This window comes from Harpia harpyja, chromosome 11 (genome assembly GCF_026419915.1).
Source record: "Harpia harpyja isolate bHarHar1 chromosome 11, bHarHar1 primary haplotype, whole genome shotgun sequence".
Taxonomy (NCBI): domain Eukaryota; kingdom Metazoa; phylum Chordata; class Aves; order Accipitriformes; family Accipitridae; genus Harpia; species Harpia harpyja.
This window is the reverse complement of record NC_068950.1, coordinates 24,116,143-24,139,847: the sequence shown is the minus strand read 5'-3', so window position 1 is coordinate 24,139,847 and position 23,705 is coordinate 24,116,143. Positions and strand designations below refer to the sequence as shown.

Genomic DNA, 23,705 nt, shown 5'->3' with positions numbered 1-23,705 from the left:
ACACTAATGGTTTCTGTTGGTGAGAGAACTACGAAATTTAACATCTAAAATGCACTTGTAACAATGTGTGCAGTAGGCTTGGTTAATGTACTACAGCAAAAGTGATGCCAGGCAGGTATCTGGTACACTTCTTCAGTTCCCTACTTGCACTTCTTATCCTAGTCATCAAGCTAAGGCTGATGTAGATGTCAATGGACTGAGTCAGACAAAGGGGTTTTTCAAGGTTTAAAGGTTTCTGGAGGCGTCTACCTGTTAGAAGCTGATACCAGCAGGTACAGCTTGCAGTTTGTAGCCTCAGGTGAAAGCATGTCCGTGTTCCTACAGTGTTGTCTTTTGAAGCAATATACAATCTAACTGCACTTACACAAGCTCTAAATATTCACAGGAATAACTTTATGATGTCATGAAATTAAAGATGGAATAAAAATCTAAATGCCTCATTTTTATTTAAGCAGTCCTTTGAAATGCATTATTTTCAAAACTGGAACTATCTACAGTAAAAAGCTTAAGCATTTCTAATTCCAGAGGATGCATAGTGCCTGTAACAATCAAAGAATGTAGTGGACCGCCTAATTCCACTGTGGACATCTGATGTAGTGTCCCTGAAGCAATCTTCTGATCCGGAGCACCCACACGTGCAAGGCCAACACAAATTGTGTTTTCAGTAACTTCTGTAAGAAAGAAGATTAAATGCTTAATTTATTGACTAATGGTCCTATCATAAAGGAAAAAGTACTCAAAACGCTTAAACCCTAACACTGCTTTCTTAAACCTCCAATTAATAAATCATTGGGCTGGCCTAGAAAGAAAATAAAGCTGTATCTTAGGGATGTTTAAAAGCAAGAATGGGAAGGCAGCAGAAGTAGAATATGAAATTCATTCAGGAATTGTATTCACTTTGAGGAAACTGCTGCTTCTGATTCATTCTATATAAAGGATAAAATGAAAGGATTTTCATTTTAACAGTATTTAAGGAATAAACTTTTTAAAGGAGGAATATAGCTAGATGAATTTCTGTTAGAAAGAATTTTTCTGTAACACAACTGAGTCATCTTTATATGATGATTTCACCCTTGGTCTCTAAACGTCTTTCATTTTGCCCTTGACTACTGTTAAGAATTCAAGGCCAACAGTTGTGCATTGTTGGGTTAACCTAGATTCATGCTGGTATTCATGTAGAGCAGAGTGTGACCAGTCTAAATAAAACATAGCAGAGATTTTTGAAGCTTGACTGATCAGAATCCTTCTGTCTCCTGCAACTCTAATGGATCAAAGAGCTCATAGTTAAAGATGGATAGAAACAGCACAGGGTTACCAAACTGAGGCTTTGACTAAACCTCCAGGAGCCACTAGTGCTTGTTCTTCTGTGCTCACTGAACTACACTTATGTTCAAGCTCTGCCAAGTCCACCTTGTGACTAGGATTTAAGGCAGCCCAATTCCACTGCAGAGCAAGAGAATGCTAAGATTAAGAGGAAGAGAGTAGAGTTCAGAGGCTCATCAATAAGTGTGACTTGAGAGGGGTAGTAGCAGATAGAAACACTGCAGTAATACTACCTGGTTCTTCTCCTTGGAGCCTCCTGTTTTGAATAATGGCAAGAAGCTGTTCTGCAGCTTGATTCACACTCATGTAGCGTGGTGGCTCATAAATCTTTCTTCCTCTGCAGGGAAACAAAAGTAGAGAAATTTCACATATAACCCATTTCATTATCCCTAGCATTCTTACAGTTTATTTCAAGAAACCTCTAGACCAGCAAATTGAACTTAGACAAGAGTGCAATTTTTAAGGAAGACAGAAGTCTCTTGTGCTTTCACCACACCTGTGAAACAGCAGGGCCTCCAGCTGGCAGATCATTTGAGTCTTAAAAGCAAATTCAGCTGCTGGAAGCAATATGCAGGTTTTGCAGCTACTCCTGAAAGATGCATTAGACTTAAATTCAAGGGCAAACTACTGTTTTTCTGTCAAATGCCCTGTAGACAGATGATTACAGACCAGAAATATATTCTTAAATGAAATGCTGCTTGCTTTGCCAACTGTGGAGTCACGCAGATTTTATTTTGAAACTCCAGAATAAACAAACCTCAACGATACTGTGAGACTTTACAAATGTTAATTTAGACCAGAGTTGCAGCATGCGTATAAAGTAACCATTTATAATGGCCACTGTCAAAACATACAGATTGCAGGGAGATGATTAAGATGTGGCAAGAGCCTTTTTGAATACAGTTAAATGAACTTAAGAGCATTTTCCATATATTGCTTATTTAGCTGTTAAAAAGGGTGGTGTGTATTCAGTACTTCACACTGTTTCTAGCCAGTGTAAGGAAGAACGAATTCAGAACACTGTTTCAGCTCTTAAATCTATTCCAGGATGGGACAGAACAGTAGTAAAATAACACTTCATTTGCCAAGCGGAAAGCTTACCCCATTCTGACTTAATGCTTCGCACAGAAACAAAGAAAACATTATGCTGTGCTGCAACTTCATTCAGTTACTGTAAATAAAGCCAGGTTCTATTGTAATGAACAAAAAAAGTTCCACTGCTTGGAAGAAACAGAAGACCGTGGCTACTGAGAAGTACAAGAGGAGAAGGCAGGTAAGTTCAGTATTAAGACTATGGGCAAAGCACCTTTGTTCCTTGTACAAAAAACCCCTTTGTAAATACACTGTGTTTCTATATATTTTCAAAATGGTGACTCACTTCATTAGATTCTCCAGAGACTGCTCCTTCACTTTAATATCTGTAGAATAAAACAGATATTAAAACGCAGGTTCCCTACAAACTTCCCACTTAGTTTTCTATGTAGGTAAAGCTTAATTTAATTAGCAGATTCTATAAACTTTATAACAGCATTTTAGCTATTACAGGAAAAAGGAATATGGATTACATACTACTGTTTCATGTTAGTTAATCACAAAGTATTGTGATTTATGCATGTGATTTTACCCAAAGATAGGGCAAGTTTCACAGATTTCAGAGCAACACAGACAAATAAAAATGCTGCTAAGTATAGAAATCGCAGGCATATTACCACAGGATAGCTAAATGCCAGCATGTTTAAGCACACCAGGGCATTGGGACTACTCTTAAATTATGAGTACATTGTGGTCACATAAGGTAAAACAGTGTGACTGATCGACAGTGATTGCATCACTGCTGTGCAGGAACCTGACTTTCGTTAGCACTTCCTTTCTGTCCCAATCAAAATTTAGAACAATCTTCTTTTATGGGGGGAAAAAAAAGGTTTTGGACAAAAATAAAATACAGAAGGGGTCAGGTAAGACTCTGCACATCTGCAATTTTATGAAACTCTAATTGACCACAATTTCTCCAAGAGGCATTCGAACATTATATCTGTATTCAAATGCCCTCAAAATATTGTCATAGTGAAAGCTGGATACATTTTTAATCTTGATTTTAAAAAAAAGTATTGCTTAAGTTATACAATCAACTCGGTTTAAAATGCAAAGCTGCAAGGTTATTAGTGCAGTTTACCAAATTGCTTATCTGTCCATGAAGTCACTTTGAATTCAGAAGTTCATCAGCACTAACCTTTTTATTTCACATTTGCTTATCTGGTAATCTAGACTAGTTGGATAAACAATCAATACATACCAGACTGACCAAGTAGTATTAAGGGAAGAATTAATTTGGAAATTGGTAGTTTTCAGCTGTGAGCTACAATTACACTCAGGTACCACAACTGTCCCCAAAACATGAGATTTAAAATGCAATTTTAAGGTTTCAAAATGTATACACTCTTGCTACTGTATAAAAAAAATTAAAAAGGGAGACTGTAGAAATGATTATACAAAATACCTAAAGAATACTTTGTTTTAACATATAGTTGTAATAACCCTTGTTTAAAACACTTGTGAAGTCATCCTTCTTTAAAACAAATTATCAGAATTCTGATTTTTAGTGAATTTTGAAAACAAGTTTCAAGGCATTGGAAAGTCTGATGTGCAGTGATGCTTAACATTTAAATTGTTTCCTGCTCAGGATCCTCCAGTTACCACAGACTTTGTTTTTACTCAAAATACTAATTTATTCAGCACTGAGAGATCCCAGCTGTATCTAAAAGATGATACAGAAAGGTGTATATATATACACAAATATGCAAGTGCCTTATAGTTTATATGCAGGCAGTTCCATAATCTTTAAGGAGTTACCTAGACTAGTAGAGTTACTCAAAAAGTGGCTTTCAGCTGAGGATTGCTGGATAGGATAAAGATCAGATGGCACCATGGGAGAGCCTGGGGAGAGTGGTCAGGTGGGAGCAGTATTCCGTTCCAGCTCCATGATCAGCAAGGATTTTTTACACCACTGAAGCTTCTCACATGACAATCGCCTTTTGCCAAAACATCCTTAGATAAGATAATTTAGAAAAAAGACTATCACGTTACAAAATAGAAGTGTGGTTAAATGTATGATTTAGCTCCCCGGAAAGTCAAATGTGTTGAGCTCTAACCTAATTAAGTCTTAAGATAGCTGCTAGTCACTGCAATCTGATTGGATCCCGAGCTAGATCTAGCTTAAAATCACAGTGATCTTTAGAGCAAATATGGGCCTCCTGCTCTTACTTGACTTCTACAATGGCATCATTTCTTATGGATTTTCTGAAGAGGAATTAAGAAATTCCTGGCTGCTGTAGCATGAACAGTGGCTGAACTGACTCTAGGTACACGTATACTAACGTTCCAATTTTTGGTATTTTTTCAAAGATACATGTTAGGTAAGAATATTTGTTTAATCACAGACTTCATCTAATGCTACCACTATTGTCTCTGGACGCTGCGGAAGATGGTAGCTAAGGAACCAGGGTAGCTGCTGCTTACCAAGTAAGCACAGTGTGTGCATTCCATTCTGCCTGTTCTTCTCGATCTTGTCAAAAAAGCTTTCTGGCTTCCACGTATCTGTCCAGAAAACTATAGAAACTGTCTCTCCAAAACTGTACAACTGCAAAACAAAGCATATGCAGTAACACATATACACAATAAGTAAAAATAGAGCATGCAATAAAATGCTATGAAAACCATGAACAATTGGCAGCACTGAAAAGTCCTCAGCCTAGTTAAGAAAGAAGTTTCATACCACAGGGAGAGTAGTCTCCTATAAGATGTTTAAGTTTGCTCTTTCATAGATCCGTAACAAAACATCGCATTAAAAATAATGCTTCCTTTTAAAAAGGCTGCCCTGTGCTGCTCACTCTCTTGCCTAGTTTTAGTGCATTCCGTTGCATTCCCTCCTTTAACAAAATCCATAATTAGTGAACTGTTTTTTCTTCTTCATAATAGAGATGTGCTGTTCTTTTACTCTCCAAACAGTAAAGCATGTTAAAGAACAACTAATGAACTACCTGTAAAGTTTTTACCGATCTCTGCATTCACCTTTCCAATGGATATTAACTAACTTTCAATCTACCTTCTATTCTTTGTTATTTAATTCTGAAGTCCTTTTAAAGGCAAAAATTTTGTAAGATTAGCACCAAAATTATTACTTATTATTTCTTATTTTGGTTAAGGCTAGGCAACTTCTAATAATGCCATAATACTTACAATGTTTTGACTCTACTGATACAGTAGTATTTGTATTAAAACAGCACTTTCCTGCAGATGAAAGCTGTATCATGCGAAAGAATTTACAGTCTAAAGAGACAGTGGATATGAAGATCTGAAGACAGGGACAGATTGTGCATGAAGCAGAGAGGTACAACATTTTTTATGCACATATGGTGAGAAGAATATTGCTAGCAGATTCTAGGTCAAACATCCTCACTGATTTTATTCTCAATCTTAACACTATTACTGTAAGTCCCTAATCTCGGTGAAGACATTTGAAGCAATAGTCTTGCCAATCATTTCCAGTAATGCAAAAGCAAAAGTCGTGTGTAACGTAAGGCAGCATTTGACTTGGAAGCTTTTGTAACCAACTTGAAAAAGGGCAAAACCATGCATCAGTTTTGGTCATTTCAGCTCTGGAATGGGGCCATCCCAGATGGATTTTACAGCTTGCCAATATTCGGTCTGCTCAAGCCTACCAGAGAAGCCACGGCTATATGGACTAACCTCCCCACTTTCTCTGTTAACCTGGAAGGAAAAACTGCTTTTCCAAGCCCACTACAGAAGGCACTGTGCGTGCTGTTAGCAGAGAGGAGGACCCTACATAAAAGCAGCTCTGTGCCATCTGGGGATTTCCCTATACATACTTATTTTACTGTGCCATTATGTTGCGGTGTTAACTCCTTTACGCTGGCAGAGTAGAGTTTGAATCAAAGCAGAAACATGTTTGTTTTCAAGGGACCAAAAGCTCAAATTTTAACCATTCATGCTGATAGGAACAGCATTTATTCAAAGGTTCCTGGAATATTACTGAAAATGTTTCCTCTTTTGAATATTTCATTCTAGCACAAGGACAAGAACACACAGTGTACATTTCACAACCTAAAGGTTCTTCCAGTATGCTAAATATAGGTTAAACCAAATGAATTGCTCCTGATGTAACTTGTTAACTATTTCAAGGCTGTGTTCTAGAGAGAGAAAAAAACCAAGCTATGTTTTGCCTATTTTTCATGTGGCTAGCTAGAACTCTTTCCATTTTGTACCAAATCTGAAGAAAAACTATTAGAACAAGGAGTTTCTCTTTCTCCCCTTCACTGTTAGAGCATCTGGGAGCAAGTTAACCTTTAATCTCATTGGTAGTATACCTTCAGTCATCAACAACTGCTGAAATGTCCAGTACCAACCAAACTAGCTAGCTTACCATCTGCCACCTGAAGGCCACTGCAGTCATTTCCCAAAAGCAGCAGCCCTCCTTCAGTACAGAAAGTGGCCTCAATTAACCTCAAATCTTATCTGAGTCTCTTCGGCATTTTGATAACCTGAAGGAGAGAAACTTCCACCTCTGCCTTTTAGCAAAGAAATGGATGTGCAGAAGTGGGCAAAATGTTACTATCTGGTAAGTATTTTGTTGGGAATCAGATCTTTTAAACCACTCTGCCGCATATTAAAAACAAGTTGGGCATTCAACTTTATACCCTACAGCACTTGTTCTGATTGTTATTTTTCTCTTTTCCATTGATCATTGCAAAGATTCTCCATCATCTTTGCCAACAAGAAGTTAAGCAAGTTATCCTTTTTGTGCAAGCACTGCCAGTCAGATTCACTGAATCTGTCCTTTGTGTACCAGGTTTTGCATTAAAACTGAAGTCTGAATGTCCAAAAAGAATAAAACATTTTTGTCAGAAATGGCCTGTCTATTCAGTAGAAATAACTTCAGAATATCTTCATGAAGTATTGATATCATAGAAAACTGTACTTACAGTCTCAAAAACCCACACTTGTTATCTCAGCACCTGGACAGCACAGAAGTAGCTTCTACACCAACAAGATGGAATGGGGCATATTTTACTAACCTCCTAGAAATGCCTTTGAAACTTATACCCCTCTACTAACTAAACTTCTAAAGAATAGATTTCCTAGCATTAATATGCACATATTTTTACTTTAATTTAAAGAGGGGAAAATACTGCTCTGGAAACTTTCTGGTACACCAACAATCTATGAATGCTGGGAAACTGAAGCAATAAATGGATACTCCTATTGTGCTTGACTACTTGTAACCAATTACCTTACAAGCACTTCTACAGACATAAACAAGTATTTCTTTCTCATCCAGCATTTGATCTCTGCGGACATTTGACATTTATGCAAACATAGGCACTGCTCTTCCACCACAGCAAGCCTGCATTAAAGCAGCAGCACATAACTGCATCAGAATTACATTTTTAACTCTCTCCCTGTACCTCATGCAGATTCAGTTTGTTCCTAATACAGTTTCCTGTGCTGTGTTCTAATTTCTACCTCTTGAAATCTAGCCTGAAGTATCAGACTTTCAAGAAAAGCCTTGCTGCAGAGAGAGCAGTAAATACCAAAAGTTCCATTACTATCCTAAGGATTCAGCCGTTACAGTGGACAGCAGGTCCACTAGAGCCAGAACCCACTGAAATTAAAAAAAATTCTTTCCATTAACCATAAAGGACTGAATAGGGCCCCAAAATTCCAGAAATCATGCTTGTTGTTGGAATAAAACTGACACGTTTGTTAACCAAGGTGTATTACAACACAACTAAGGATTAATGTCATGCTTTGAGATTGTTAAGAAGTTTAGTAAGACAATGAAGAGCTCTGTATATTTTCAGTGAAACGATCATGCTCTACAGTTGCTGGCACAGCTTTAATGAGAGGCAACAGCAAATGAGGTTTCACAGCAGTCTTCTGTGTGCTGCACTCCACATTAAGCAGCTGGGGTTTAGGAGCGGGCAAGATCTGTTCTGTACAAGCTAAAACATCTCAAGCATCACACTTGCACTAATCATCAGATTTGTTAGAGTGCCTACATTCTGCTCAGGCACAAAAGTGCCAGAATTTCAATGGAGCTCAGTGAAATGGTTGGACAGACATTTCGTGCTCTCAGCTTGGAAACTAACCTTCTTACCTTCTCCCTAATGCTCAAAAACTTCACAGAAAAATTTCAAAAGGTCATTTTGAAAGACCTCTGTCTTTGGAAATACCCCTCCCCCCCCGCCCAAGTAGTAATTGGCTTAAGCAAAGCTTTGTTCACTTAAATTTTGCAATGCAATAGCTGAAGTCAGGAAACGAAGCCAGAACTCTACTCCAAGGCTCTGTCCGCTCGAGTTTTCTGCCTCTCACAAAACACTGCAGAAAGCTGTTCTTCAACTCACACTTTCATCGCCTCAGAACAAGCTGTAACCTCCTATTTTACTTACACACATAATACGAAAGAATGTCTGACAACTTTTGGTACTGAGGTGCCTGTTTTCAGTTAGTATTTTTAACCCTTCTGTTAATGATACTTCTTATTTGTTGTTTATATAAGCAGAATTGATCACTAACTGAGAGGCCAGAATAAACAATGAAAGAAAAAGTGCTGTACCATGATCTCAGCTTGGAAAGCCTGCACGCAAGCGAAATTTCAATGAAACTACTGAACAACTCCGTTAATGGCCAGCCTGAATGACATCAGACACCTGAAGCTGTCCAGATCAGCAGTCCTCACTTAAAATACTGGTGTGGCTAATCACCACAAAAATATAGGGCATAAAAAGAAGGAACAAGCTGAGACTAAATAGGGAAATTAAAAAAGGAAGATCCCCCAACCCCTCTAAAAAGTACTAAAGCAAGCAGGAGAGAAGATGCAAGATAATATTAAAGGTCACTAGGGCAACAGCTGCGGAGAAACCAAGAAGTAAAAATTTCAAAATGCAGACATTTATTTTTACAGCATCTTTCCCAGAATTACTGCTGTATCAGCTGCAACGGTGACAAAGCAATTCTTCACTTACTAGCCTACCTCCTCTCCTAAAATTTCAAACAGCTTCACAACTGGATATGTGTCAGGGGAAGAAGGTAAAAAGGAGTCTAATCATTACATTTTTCAGACCTGGCACCTGTATACACATGCAAATGCCTGTAAACCCTGTAGGACTGAAACGCTACTCAGCGATGTTCTGTGTTGAGATGGTCACAGGTTACACTGCAGATGATAGTTCTCACAGGACGGGTATGTTCTGCAAATGAAGATACTGCACAGCCTGATCACATCCCACTGACAGACACCAAGAGGCTTTTTCTCCTAAGGCTGTTCCTCAATGGAATTTGGAGACCATAGAGCACCTTGCATTATCCCAGGTTGCTCTTGATAAATCCCAATGAACATACAAAGAAAAGCTAAGACATGTTTTGTTTATCCTTGTCATAAGAATTTTGATGTGATGCTATGCAACATTCATCCTCAAAACAAGAAACCTAACAAGTCAGATTTTTTTCCCCTTATCCTCTGTAACCAGTTAACAACCCTCCAGACCATATACATCAGGTTAAAGGGCTCCTGCTGTTCTTTATATTATATATTAATGCCAGAGAACAGCTTAGGGAGTAGGACAATCATCAACAAAGAGGTAGCAAGAATCAGTCAAACTTCATTTTTACTTGTAATTCATCACATGAAACAACCACAAGCCTAGCTCTAGCCCTTCACACTATCTTATTTAGTACCACAGACCTTTAGCAACTTTGAATGCCTCTCATGAGAGCCTTCACATAAAATTGAAAGTTTTTACTATCCACACACACAGGGCTATGACTCCTTTTTGTACTGCAAGCCAACGGATTGGCTCAACTGTCCCCAAAACCTCCAGTCGCCTTTAGTACATGCCAGAGAGAAAGGAACTGTGAAGAAAAGGATGTTTGGCTGAGGGAAGCCCACTCCACATGATTGCAGTCTTCAGGAGGCAGCTGAGACAAATCACATAAAAGCAGCTGAAGGAAAGAACACATTTTTCTCTTAGCTGCCTCTTGTGTCAGCACTTAGGAAATAGCCACCCCACAAGCAGAGCAAAATTCAGCTGTCAAAAGACTCAAACTCCAAGCAAACGAACAGGACAGGATTTTCCCTCCAAGATAATATCACCTTATCTTTAATAACCTCACAAGACTCTTCCCAGCAATATCAAACAATCATTCCTTCCCATCCTGGTCGGTTGGGTTACTAATCTGAAATGAAGATATCTAAATTGAGAAAAAAATCTATTTTGATTAAATTGATGTTTCTGGGTCATGTTTGCTGGTGAGAAATGGCACTAAGTTGAACAGCAATTGTGAGTAATGAAGTAGTGTCACTAGCACTGATTTAACCTTTAATTGGTTTGAGAAACAAATACCAACATCTAAAAGGCTCAGAAGCTGGTAGTAAAGGAGAAAACCAACCAGTGATGGAAAACAGTTTGTTTTAACTGTCAGTGAAAAAAACATTTTGCAAAGAACCCCTCCTATTAGAACAAAGAGCATTTTTGAAGATTAGGGCACAGAGAGTGGAACTCAGAGGTTCTGCTCCTGCAGCTACTACAGGTTTTCTATTTGACTATGAGCACAGCAAGTAACGATAGCATCTTTCAGCTTCCTTATCTATAAGTAATATTCTTCTGCTTGACACTGAAAATGTACTCACCTGTTCAGTAAAGACTCAAAAATAACAGAGTAAGCACTGCTTTTGCATTTAAGTGATCAGCTAGTAGTGAAAAGACAAAACTATTTTATAACCATAATTGTCTTACAAGAATTAACTGGACTGCAAACAAAAAAAAAATCAAGATGAGTCACTGAAAGAAACAAGGGGACATGCAGATGTTTGTTCTGAAGCTATTCAGGTGGAAAGTGGGTATGTCTCAAAAGAAAGGCACGTCTTTGCCACGACATGTTTTTTTCCTAGCTACCCTACCAAAATATAAAGTAAATGCTTCTCATCCCATGGCTTGCCTCCAGCTTTGCACTTTAGTCCTCAATCCTCCTTTTTTATAGTAATGCCATTATCTCAAGCCATTTCAAGTTGCATCTTTCCTTCACATGCACGACAGGTCAGTATGATGCAGAGTCTTCCTCATGTGTTTGACCATCCATACTGCTGCCTCAAAGATATGTTAACAGAACTGGGTCAGAGAGGATTCTGGCCTGAGAGCACCACTCTGGCCAGTGACCTTCCTAAACTAACCCAGATGTCATGCAGATTAGGAAGGAAGGAAAAAGGTGTAAATTAGAGGTCCTGAGTTTTCTGCCTATTTATTCTAAGGCCAAAAGCCTTAGCGATCAGCCCTATTCTGAAAAACTGAGTGTGGGTGCAGATAAAGCCATGGAAGTCAGTCTAGGTTCTCCCTTTGTTCTCAGCCTGCAATGCTGAATCCTAGTCGGATAGAGCCAAGGCAATGTCTTGCTCACAGGGTAGCTGAGCAGTGGTAAAACAGAGGTAAGCCTGTTACCTAAAATACTCAGCTTTCCAAAGCTACGGAACTAAGAGCAGCTGCTGATGAGGAAAGCTGAACTGTCTCACTGGTTACCACCCACTAGAAGAGCTCTCTGAGAATTCTGGCCTTCCCCTGGGGACTTCTGTCCCCTCTTCCTGACTTCACTGGCAGTGTGCCTAGATACCAAACTGATGACTTTCTTCACTGGTGGTTGTTCCCCACTACCACAGGAGTCGGTGATCAACATACCTACATGTCAGATTCCAGGCAAGAGAGCTGAACCTGCAAAGAATGTGCTAAGAGGCACTCACACAGAGGCACTTTTCCTGGCTTCTCCCCCTTGGCAGTGTTCATTTGTTTTTGAGGAAAGAGATGTTCCTCAGCCTTGAAAATAAAAATCTGACACAGTGAAGCACAGCAAGAATAGTGTAAAAGAGGGAGCCACAGCAAGTCATAGAGCCTTACGCCCAGTCAGACTAATGCTTTGCTAAATTATACTATCCCCTGCTTTCAATAGCTATAGCTCATTGTATCAACCTGTGAGAGCTTCCTAGAAGTGCAAAAAGTTTAATTTTCAAAACTAAAAAAACCCTTGTTCTTTGTACAAATACAATCTTCACCTGTGCAGCTTTCAGAACAGCTGCACTTATTCTGTTAAATGGGCAAGACAGTAAAAAATAAAGTATTTGAAAATATATATTCATCCTTCTTTACAATTTGGCAAGAAATATATCTATGAATTGAAGGTGACAAACCATCACTACTGCTCTACTGACTTCAGTAACTCACTGCTGTACAAGAAAAGTACGCAACTACCAGAATGTTGTTGACTGCACAGAAATATTGCTCTGATGACAAGCGACACGTTTGTTTGTGAACAGACTGGGCCGTAGCTGCATTTTACTGAGGGCCTAATCAGCAGTTACAGCTCACTACGCACATGGCTTTCAGAATAGCGTATAAAGGTGTTTCCTGTTTTTCTCTAGTAAGAAAGAAAGAAGTTTTGTATCACAATCAGATTAAAACAAGAAAAAAAGCCAAGCCTTTTCTGTGGTGAAGCAAAAGAGGAATCCCCACTATACTTGACAACAACTTTGCAGTCTGAAACACAGTAACTCCAAAACTAAATTGATGGCAGGAGACAGCCATGAATGTAAAGACTGTTGAAAGAAATTACAAACTTCCACCACAACTCCAATTAAATCACAGGCTACTTTTTTGTAAGACACCCCTCATTTGCTGTTTATGCCTATAAGGAGCAATGAAGAGTTAAACACACAGCTGGTTATAGTCTGTCCGGTAATACAATATGATCACTATTTCCTAAAATGCTTCATACAACAACAGGAATGTTGAATTATGAGAAGGCAGCCCCTCGCAAGCCAGAATGGAAAAGGGGACTAATGCCAGAGTGAATAACATCACATTTCCTTCACGGTCTGTTCCCTTCAGCATGGGATAAGGAAATAGTAAACTAATCTCCAAAACTCTGTGTATGTGAAAAACTTTATGGACTGTTTGCAATATATTCCCAGTTAGTTTTCTGCTCTTGTTTTCAATTAACCTAGAGGCTCTATATTCCTACCTCCTATGCCTAGCTGGAGTTGTGGGGGAAGCAAACTTCCAGAAAACTTAGTCACCTGGTCTCTTTGGGAATGTGAGACTTGCATCTTCCTTCCTAATGAACGTTCAAGAACAGTAAAAAGATAGCAGGTAGCAGAAACTACTTCTCAACAGCTTGACAGCAGAAGCAAACTTTGTACCACCATGAAGCCAAAAGGGGAAAGAGTGAGCCCCGGCCTCAACTCTTGTGTTACCCGCCCCAATAAGTGCAGTCATGCGACAGCTGCCATCTGTCTGCTGTACATGTAGATTTTAGACACCAAGGAGCCTATTTCCTTCCTAAAAGATAATTTTGCCAAAGTCTTACAGCAATAGGCAGGTATCACTAAGGAAGTGCTCACAGGAAGAATTATAAAGAATGTGAATCCTGTCCTGCATTCCCTTTAGCATTAGCATTCATATCTCAGAACAGGTGTCAATGCAGTGCTGCTGAACTGCCAGATCAGACAGGGCGGTCGCATTTCTAAACCATTCAGATGTGATCAAAGCCAGAGATAATACCCAACTTATTGCAACAGATTTTCTGCTGCTGGGCAGCATTGAAATAAGGCTACTGGAGTTTGTCAGTGTAAATTTGAAGGTGTCAATTGTTCGCTGAAATTAAAAAAAAGGTGTTCTTTCATGTTAAGCTAGGGAGGAATGCTTCCTCTTTCAGTGATGAAAACTTATTGTTCAAACCCTTAACTCTTGTCTGTAGTACACTTACATTCCTGTGCTTGCTTTTGGTTTTGGTAATGTGAGAGCTTGATTTAGGGGTTCCCATACACAGGGAACCATTCTGAACCTTAAGAGGGCAGGTTCTATGTTAAAGTAATGAATGAAAACAAGAGGGGGAAGCTTCAACTAATTTATATGTGATTAGCTATGATACATACACTGCTGTAACGTTTTTCATGCAGTAAAAGTAATAATGGACCTATATATGTGTAAAAGGAAGTAGTGAAGTATGTTCTTGGGGGACACTAGACCTTTTCTACTTTAGCCATTCAAGAAGCACAAAACCTGTCATTTCTTCTTCTAGTTCTTGGCTCAGCAAATCCCTCCTCTCTCAGCAGGTGGGTAGAAAGTGAAGACAGGTCAATCTCAGAGAGAAAGAATGCATCATATACAAGATTTTAGAATTAGTTATGATCTGAGTTGGTCATATAGACAGGCTTGTGCATGTATCCCTTTGATGACAAGACCAGCACATTTCTCAACAGGATAACAACCTAATTTAAGAATAAACTTAATTTATAAATTTATAAATGTTTTTAAATAAAAAAAAAAATCAGGTGACCATCAGTAGTAGAAGGAAGCCAACATGAGCAAAGTTTTATCTGTAAAATAACTTAAATATCAAAGTCTCCTGGGGCAGAGGGAGGTTAGAGGGCAGAGAAGAATAGAAGTGCTACTATTCATTTTCACATGCGCTCATCGAAAGGAACTTTTGCTGACATGTAGCATGCTGAAAAGGAAGTGTTAACAAATTCTGACAACAGAAGTGTACGGTTGCTACAGATCTTCAAACTTCAGATTGCAAGGTGCACTGCTACAGCAGTAGAAGAGCTCACCAATTCTAAGTTTAGCAGTTGTGGAATGGCATATATACAAAAATGTTACCTGTAAGCCACAGCAGCCCACTGCATTCATTATTGAAGCATTATGAATGACCTTGTACGGAACCCCCAATTTTACTGCACGTAGTACTAAATCACTGTGCGTTGTGGCCCTGTGTTAAGAAAAGAAAGGAATTAAAGATTGAAAAGATAAAGTGACTAAGTGTTACTAGCATTATAGTTTGTTTTGAAAGTAAAGTCAAACCCTTCACAACTAGGGCAATGCAGAGGTGCCAAAAGGGCAACAATACCTTGACTAATTGTTATGGGAAAGTAAAAACTCCAATAAGGCTTCCATATGTCATCTTCCCTAGCTGAAAATACAGGCACCCTCAGTATGTTATGGTTCTTTGAAGCTTTCTGGCATCATTAAAACTGTAACACCAACACAATTGTTGCTTTTTAAAGTAGCTTTGGCAAGTACTTGAAAAGGAAAGTTCCATTTATCCTTTGTCTTCTGCAGGTGTCTGTTGGACATCTGTTGAACTGTAAAGGTCAACTCTATTTGGCGTAGACTTCAACAAAACTCGAATATTTCCTTACTCGCTACACAGCCAGGCCTTCTCCTATGTGCACCAGTGCATGCCAGGAAAGCAACACACTCAGACAAGAACTTTGAACAGACTGAGGTAAACTGCATGCAGTACTTAGAAAAAACACCCTTAGACTAAATCAACTTTTATAATATTTAAGCCAAATTACTCAAATTAACAATGCCTAAGTTTGAGTGATCAAGTTTATTATGAAATAATTAAGAAAATTCTAGTTAAGCTTAGAACTGAGCTAAATTTGGCTCCAGGTCTAATGGTCAATAAACACCTTGCAGTGACTGGTACAAGAATCACTGGGCTTGTAAACACAGTTGGGATTAGGGTCCTTCTAAGACCCTAAGTATATACAGATCCAGCAAATCTTTGAACTGCAACAATGTTTACATATGTATCTTGCTTGCATGTCTGCTTACATATCTGCTAGGCACTCCATTTTCCATGTGAAATATGAAAATGCATCTACCTGTTGCCTAAATATACCAAACCTCAACAATGACCTTAGCCATCTCGTTCCCACACATTTCTGTGTGGCCATTCCAAAGAATGAAGCAAAGAAAGAAACAGCATATGCCGATCAGAATAATTAAATAGGAGGACTGTTTTCACCCTGGCCTGGTTCAAATTACTTTAACAGAATTCCCCTGATTTTTAGTCTGATAATCTTGACACTGCATGTCTGACTAGCACCAATCAGCAGATTAGGTGCTTCAGACTAGAACACAAATGTGGCAGCAGCGGGCAAGGATCAATCATTTAAAAAAGAAATCAGTTTCACTGGAGGAAAAAAACCAGAGGAATCTGAATTTGGGAAATCAGAGGCCCTGATACAAACAAGCTCCCAGACCTAGGAGAATGCAGTAAAGTGATGTAAAACACCACTATGGTTAGTAAACAAACTATGCTCCTGACTTGCGTAAGCAAAGGTGATTTAAGAACGCCTGCTCTAAGAGAAGGAGGGACTAGTTTTACAGCCTTGTATTATTCCCTTCATATACAGAGGACAAGAAGCACTGGCGGATTTTGTGGTTATGATAATATTGACCAAGGGATCAGCTGGCTTTATTCACTGAAATTTGCTCCAGCCAGTATCTTCTCCCAATAGATCTGTCCATAATGACTGTAGCTAAAAGCAGAAGTGCCCTCATGAACACTCAGCTAATACCAGCAAAGGCTTCATAGAGTCAGCCCTCTGCACCCAGAGCTATGCTAGTATTTTCTGTCACTGATAGAGATTTTAAGTTTTATGGGTAGTAGTAATATGAATGTTAGCACCAGGCAAGATGAAGGTGGGCTTTCCAGTATACTACTGAGACTGTCAGGTTCCTCCTAGCACATCCATAGCTGTTACCATACATGCAGATAAAAGCTTGCAATGAACAACAGCAAGAAGGACAGGGACACGGCTTGTCTTATCATTTTAACCACTAACCACCAACACCTGAGACCTCCTAGGGCTGCCAAGTACACTTCTTACCTGCAAATATACTTGAAACTCTATGATCAGCTGCAGTCACATGGTTTCTATCCTCCTCCCATATGGCTTCTCTTAGAACAGAAACATTCAGTACTCTTTCCTAGTAACCTTAGGAACTCCTAAATCCTTAGGGCTCTATGTGGGCATAGGAGCAAGTCTAGCTGCAATATTAAGAGCTAAGAACATAAACATTTAGAGAGAAGCAACTACAATGATGTAGTATGTTAATCAGAGTTGAAGTATTTTGACACTGAAACTAATGATAACTGAGGCAGACCAAGATACTGCTTACAAGTAGCAATTACATTTCAATACATGTAGGTTGGTTTTTGCATCTTGTGTACAGGTAACATGGCTCTACACTCTACATGAATCCTAATTTTAATGTTAACATGCACTGAAAGTATAATTAATATTTCTGAAATACAGCATCATCTGCCCACAAGTACTAGTTTAATATAATATTCTCTTGCTGATTCCCTTCAACATGTATTTACATAAATTTTCCGCTTTTGACAGATGTGCACACTGCTCCTCTTTTTCCATACGCTCTATTTTTTCACTCACAACTAGGGTGCTCAGTGATTTGATTTTTCCTGTGCCCCTTAACACTGTGGTATAAATCTCAAATCACCAGCTGGAGACTAAAACCTCTTCTGTATGGCTTGACATTACAGATTGATGATGCCTGAATGAAAAGACAGAAGGAGATCCTTCTGGTGATAGAAAAAGACTATACTTTTCAGCAGGAATAAAAAGCAGAAACAAAAGCCTTAATAAACCAAAATGAGAAGACACTTATAGCAACCTAAGTGATTTTAAAAACTAGCATATATCAAAGCAGAAGCACTGTACAACCAACAATCAGTATTCATTCTAAAACAACTCAACATAAAAGCTGTTTATAAGTACAAATAGCAAATAAAAGAATACTCCCTCAAAACATAGCACACTTCTTAATTACACGATATCCTAGAATTTCTTCTGTTAGCAGATAAAACCTGGAACAAAATATTCTCTATAAAAGCTAGCATGGAGAATGAAATGATAAGTGACTGCTAAAGGAAAGATTTATACATCCTGGAGGGTCCACATTCCTATCTATAAGGGATATCTGGGCAAGGAAACTCCAAAGCAAGATAAAGTGTAGACAATTGCATGTACATTTTTAACACAAGAAAAAATATACAAAGACATAAAACGTGCTTCTGGCCTGAAAATCAGCTTCTCCATAAAGAATTACAGTTATGGAGTACGGCTCCTTCCTGTTGAAAAAAAAGAGAGTGATCAAGCTACAGCAATAATTAAAATGTTGCTTTGTCTTACCCAAAAGGATCGCCAACTACAAGAAATGCGACATCACAAACATCAGCTTCTTTTAAAATGCCATCTGCTTCTTGTTCCACCGTTTCTCGGTCAGCCAAAATCAATTCTTTTCCATAAAACTCTTCCTAGAAATTGAAATTAATAAGAAACACCAAAATAAGACACATAGGAATGTTTTCATATCTCTCTGGGTGCTCACTCAGGAATGCAGACAATGGACGCTGGAAAGGCCAACTTTATTATTCTCCCCAGCAGTCTGACTCACGTCATATAGAACCCTGCCTCCCCTTGCAAGAACACCTAAGCTTCCCATAAAGCAGCTCCCAAGCTGACAAAAATTAGTCAAGCACATTAGGCTGATACTGACTTGGTTTTTTATGCTTTCTCTGTCAGTTGAGGAGCTGCTCCAAAGGTAGCTCAATTACACCTGCATACTGAAGGTACCTGGGTGGACTCTAGGTATCGTTAATTTAACTGGTCATCCTACTGTAAGGCATCCCGTCTCACAAGTCTGAGCCTAACTGCTTAGGTTAGTTATAATACTGAAATCAAACCAGATACAAATATGACACTAGCTATACCACAACCTAGTTTTTCAGATTTTTCCCTAGTACATTGTACCTAACCACATCTAAGGAATGACTTCATATTAATCCTTCACCTTCAGTTCTCTGTAAGAAATACTTTACTATGGATACAGGTAAACATGTATTTGATCGTGTCCTTCGCTTTTCTTCAGCAGCTCAGTAATCAGTGTCTCTTTGTATGTTTTAAATGCCTTTGTTTCTAGAATCAACCTCACGTGTAATAAAACTTCAGTTAGTACTAGAACATGTTGTCTGACCATCCTGAACATATCTGTCTCTGTCATGTACCACCATACATTTCAGATGCTCTTTACATGATTAGATAAAGGTTTTTTTCCAGGGCATAGACCAAAAAAGGTGGTTTTGCTCTAAATAGTATTCAGAAAATGTGGGTGGTATTACAAATATTGATAAATTGATAAAACTATTAAGTCAGTTATGGTCCAGAAAGATTTTCCTCTCACTTCTCCTGTGACTTCAGCGATAGCTTCATCTTTGCCCACAAAGACTAGTAAGTAAATTGACAAGAGAACCATCATACTTGTACAGAAGCAGAGTAGTGCTTTCATAAAAAAAAATCCATCCCATAGCTAGAGTACTACATATGGGATCTCTGTTACTGGGTTCGGTTCCCTTTTCTAAAGATGACTTCCTCACCATTTTTGGTTAAGTTTCTCTACCTTTGTAAAATGAGGATATTATTTTCCTTGTGAAACAGACTGCAACCTGAACAGATTTGATAGAAAGGGGACCAAATAAATGTATAAGCAGCTCTTGTATCTGTGATTCAGAATGGCTGACGGCCACCCTGGAGTACTGCTGAGGTCTATACTAAACAAACTACAACAAATTTTGACACGCCATTTGTTTTTATTGGGTATCTTACACTAGATGTACGTTAGCAAGTAGTACAGCACAAGAGGAGCTGATCTATAAAGCAAAGCACTGAGTGCTGAGAATTCAGTAACAATGCTACATACATTTTGGTGGGCTTACCATTGGACCACACTAACTTTAGTCCAATACTGTAAATGAATGCACACTATAAAGCACAATAGGTGCATTCCCAGAAGCACACCTTCCAGCTTGTTTTCATCTAATGGAATCTATTTGCATGCTTTGAGACTGCTCCACAATGCAAATCAAAGCACATTAATTAGAGAATATATAATAAGCACTCTCCTGACAAAAACTAAAATGTAGACTCAGTGGGACGTCACTGGGTCCAAACAGTTCTTTCACCAAATTGAGGGCTGATTTAGACGGTCAACATCGAATAGCTTTTAATATACGTTTTAGGCCAATAAGATAAACTAAGCAAGTCATGTCATTTTGAGATCTGATTTTAGAAGCATCAGCACAGGAGGATTTCTAGAAAATCCGTGCAGGAAAGAATCTGTTCTTTATCTCTTCAGAGCTTTCCCATAACTTCTCATGTTTCTTAGGAGAGACTGACCTTCAGGGGCTGTATTATCAACACTTGGTGATTAATTCCTATATTCTCTCTTAGGCAGTTTCAGGCAAGACAGCAACTCTTACTTTGTTTTTATTGATCACTTTTCCCAATTACCTCATCTTTGAGACTTCAAGGTTTCCAAAAGACTTAAAACAATGAAAAACAAAATAAAGAACCCCCCCCAAAATAACCACGCCAAAAATATTCAGCATTTTTCTATTATTCAATATTTTATTTTCAGCTGGCTAGGAATCCATCAATTTTTTTCATAGCAAATGCAGATTCTGCAAAGTAAATATCCAAGTAATTACTTCTATTTTGCAATTTTCCAACTATCCAACAACAATAAAAAAGTAACATTTTGTTCTCAATGGGTTAATTTCAATTCAGATTGCTTCAGTGTACTGAAAAAAACAGAAAAACATGGATGTCCTGGTTTCGGCTGGGATAGAGTTAATTTTCTTCTTAGTAGCTGGTACAGTGTGTTTTGGATTTAGTGTGAGAATAATGTTGATAACACACTGACATTTTAGTTGTTGTTAAGTAGCACTTAACTTAAGGATTTTTCAGTTTCCCATGCTCTGCCAGCAAGCAGGTGTACAAGAAGCTGGGAGGGAGCATAGCAAGGACAGCTGACCCGAACTAGCCAAAGGGATATTCCATACCATAGAATGTCATGCTCAGTATATAAACTAGGGGGGAGTTGGCCAGGAGGGGTGGATCGCTGCTCAGGCATCAGTCAGCGGGTAGTGAGCAACTGCATTGTGCATCACTTGTCTTTTCTTGGGGTTTATTTTTTAATTATTATTATTTTTAAATTTTATTATATTCCTTTTCATTACAATTATTATTATTGTCTTTTTAATTATTGTTAGTATTACAGTTTATTTTACTTTAGTTATTAAATCGTTCTTACCTCAACCTATAAGTTTTACTTTTTTTTTCCAATTCTCCTCCCCATCCCACTGGCGGGGGGGGGGGGGGGGAGTAAGCGAGCGGCTGCGTGGTGCCTAGCTGCTGTCTGGGCTTAAACCACAACAATGGAGTATATCTTAATTTCAAAACACAGCAGATATACCAGAAATGGCCCCAAATATTCTAGCCTAGCTTGTATCTGGAAACCACATAATGCTGACTACAAGCTAAAAGTCTCACGTGCTGTATGTACACACAGGTATGCATACAAGTACATTATGGCTATACAGCATCCAAGACCCAGAGAGCATCTCTGGATAGTACTACACAGCTTATTCAGAGGCGAGATCCCTGTTCTGTGGGTAGGTAAGCTCTTTTTTTGGTATTGTTTCAACATTAAACTTTATCTTTCTATGACCAGTGAAGCCATCAGAGTTATAATCTGTACGTTTTTACTACTGTCTTCCTCCATAAGGTGTGTTTACTAACAAAAAGCTTATCTCTATGTTATTCAACAACCCATCTCTGACTGAACTGTATACGTTCTAGAAGTCTCAACACGGTGAGACAGCTTGGCCCACAAGGAAACATGGAAATGTGAGACAGGCAAATTATTATTCCCAGCAGGCACACCATAATAGCTCAGGCTGATAGAGAGGTTCAAGGCCCCAAACCATGTATTTTTCTGTTACGCCTTTTGATTTTTTTGTTTGTTTGTTTGTTTTTAAACAGATCAGACATTTTTCTAACCCAGTTCTCCAGTATTTCAGGATCTCCATACATGCTTAGAAGGTGAGATGAAAACTAGTGTCCATATTTGTAGGAAGAAAAATTTTATTTTCATTCCAGTCTTCTGACAAGGTAGCGAAACGATTTCTCCTATAAAATATAGTACGTGAAGGTCACGTATGCACTTTTTCCGAGAACGTGCACCTTCATTTTCTCCTGTTGGCGTTACTGACCGACAGACCCCAGCACCCCCCTCACTCCCTGGTACGAGAGGCGTCGGGCCTCTGGGCGACAGCAGCGGCCAGACCTACCAGCGCTTCCTTGCCCACCGTGAGGACGGACGTGTAGGCCTCCAGGTACACCCTGCGGCACCGCCTCACCGCCTCCAGCCCCTTCACTGTGATGTCCTTGGCATCTCCCAAGCCCAGACCGACCAGGTACAGCATACTTGGGGAGGCCGTTAGAGCCGCCAGGCCCGGTGCCGCCGCCACCTATCACGGGAAGGAAACGGGCATCAGCCGGGCTGCCCCACTCCCCACCACGCCGCCGACCGCCGAGACCTCGCCCCACGTCTCCCCGCTCCTGTCACCCGCCTCTTCACGCCAGGGCGCACGCCTTCCCCGCCCCTCACACACCCCCGCGCGCGCCCACCCGCCGCCAGCGGCCCAGCGGCCCAGCTCCCATCACCTCCCACCTGCCTCCCGCCGGCCGCGCCGCCGCCAGCGGCCACACCCCTTCCGCAGCCCCCGGCGGCCGCAGGGGCTGCCGGGAGGTGTAGTCGTCCCCCCCCCCCGTCGGGGAGCGCGTGGGCCGCAGCCGTTAAGTATGGCCGCGGCGGGGGGGGGGGGTGGGGCGCTTGGTTGTCTCGCGCTGCTGCTCGCCAACGGCCGGAGCATCCCGGTGCTGGGGCTCGGTAAGTGCCGCGCCTGGCGGCGGAGCCGCCTCCCTCCGAGAGACGTTGTGAGGTGGCGGGGGCCGCCGCAAGGCCGGGCCTGGGCGGCTCGTCAGGGTTCGGCTCTGCCGTTGGCCCACAGCTGGGCTGGCGGCGGGGGCGGTTGGGCTTGAGCCTCCTCCTGAGGCTGCCTGCGCAGAGCTAGGCAGTCCCTGCGCCCCTCCAGAGCCTTGTCTGTTACCGGGTGAATCTTCGTGGTCCTGTGAAACGGGACCTTCTGGGGCTCCTCCTGCTCCCCTGCAGATCTCTCCTTCCGCTTTCCCCACGGTATTATTCGGTGGTTTGGTGGGGTTTTGCTTGCTTGTTTTTTCTTATGAGGCCTGGGAGCAGGCTTTTCTTTAAAGCAGACTTTCGAGCTTGAATTAATCTTAACTGGAAGGGTTTTTTTGTCAGTTGCACCTGTTGCAGTCGAAAGCCTGTGTGGGAATCTCAGCTTCGTGAGAGTCGGAAGGCCTGTGCCTTGTGGTTGCAGGAACACGTGGCCTACGTGTATGTTGAAAGAATTCAAACCCTGGCAGTGTGTCAGAATCTGGTGTGTGATTTTTTTTTTTATTATTATTACTGTTATTCTTATTGAAAACCACGGTTTGGTGACATTATATTGAAGTTTACCAAACACATGGTTTTGGCTGTTGCTCATACAAATATGTATGATATTTTTAATATGTTTTTATG

The 23,705-nt window shown here is 40.0% G+C and overlaps 2 protein-coding genes across 5 annotated transcripts in view; one reads left to right on the top strand and one right to left on the bottom strand.

Moving 5' to 3' along the window:
• Nucleotides 1–421: 421 nt before the first annotated feature.
• DPH5 (diphthamide biosynthesis 5) lies at nt 422–23,230 on the bottom strand. Of its 4 annotated transcripts, none has more exons than XM_052802651.1 (8): nt 23,212–23,230; nt 22,390–22,569; nt 18,392–18,516; nt 15,045–15,153; nt 4,840–4,960; nt 2,702–2,741; nt 1,557–1,660; nt 422–671 (listed from the first exon to the last, which is right to left on the bottom strand). In XM_052802651.1, the coding sequence occupies exons 2-8, from the start codon at nt 22,522–22,524 to the stop codon at nt 448–450; spliced, it is 858 nt and encodes a 285-aa protein (XP_052658611.1). In that variant the 5' UTR covers nt 22,525–22,569; nt 23,212–23,230; the 3' UTR covers nt 422–447. The 4 variants fall into 4 exon arrangements, with proteins under 4 accessions (XP_052658611.1, XP_052658608.1, XP_052658610.1 ...); XM_052802648.1 differs by lacking the exon at nt 23,212–23,230 and adding an exon at nt 22,773–22,823; XM_052802650.1 differs by lacking the exon at nt 23,212–23,230 and adding an exon at nt 22,766–22,784.
• Nucleotides 22,872–23,705, top strand: part of LOC128148618 (uncharacterized oxidoreductase ZK1290.5-like) — a 52,638-nt gene continuing 51,804 nt past the window's right edge. Inside the window, 1 exon segment of the mRNA XM_052802653.1 lies at nt 22,872–22,991. Within this exon segment, the coding sequence (XP_052658613.1) occupies nt 22,904–22,991 (88 nt within the window). The 5' untranslated portion in view covers nt 22,872–22,903.

Coding starts and splice junctions, on each gene's coding strand:
- DPH5 (XM_052802651.1), bottom strand. CDS start 22,524: ATGCTGTACCTGGTCGGTCTGGGCTTGGGAGATGCCAAGGACATCACA. Junction 4,961..15,044: donor TGGGCTGCTGTGGCTTACAG/GTAACATTTTTG, acceptor TTTGTTTTGCAG/TTGTACAGTTTTGGAGAGAC. Junction 1,661..2,701: donor TCTCTGGAGAATCTAATGAA/GTGAGTCACCAT, acceptor GTTTCCCTGCAG/AGGAAGAAAGATTTATGAGC.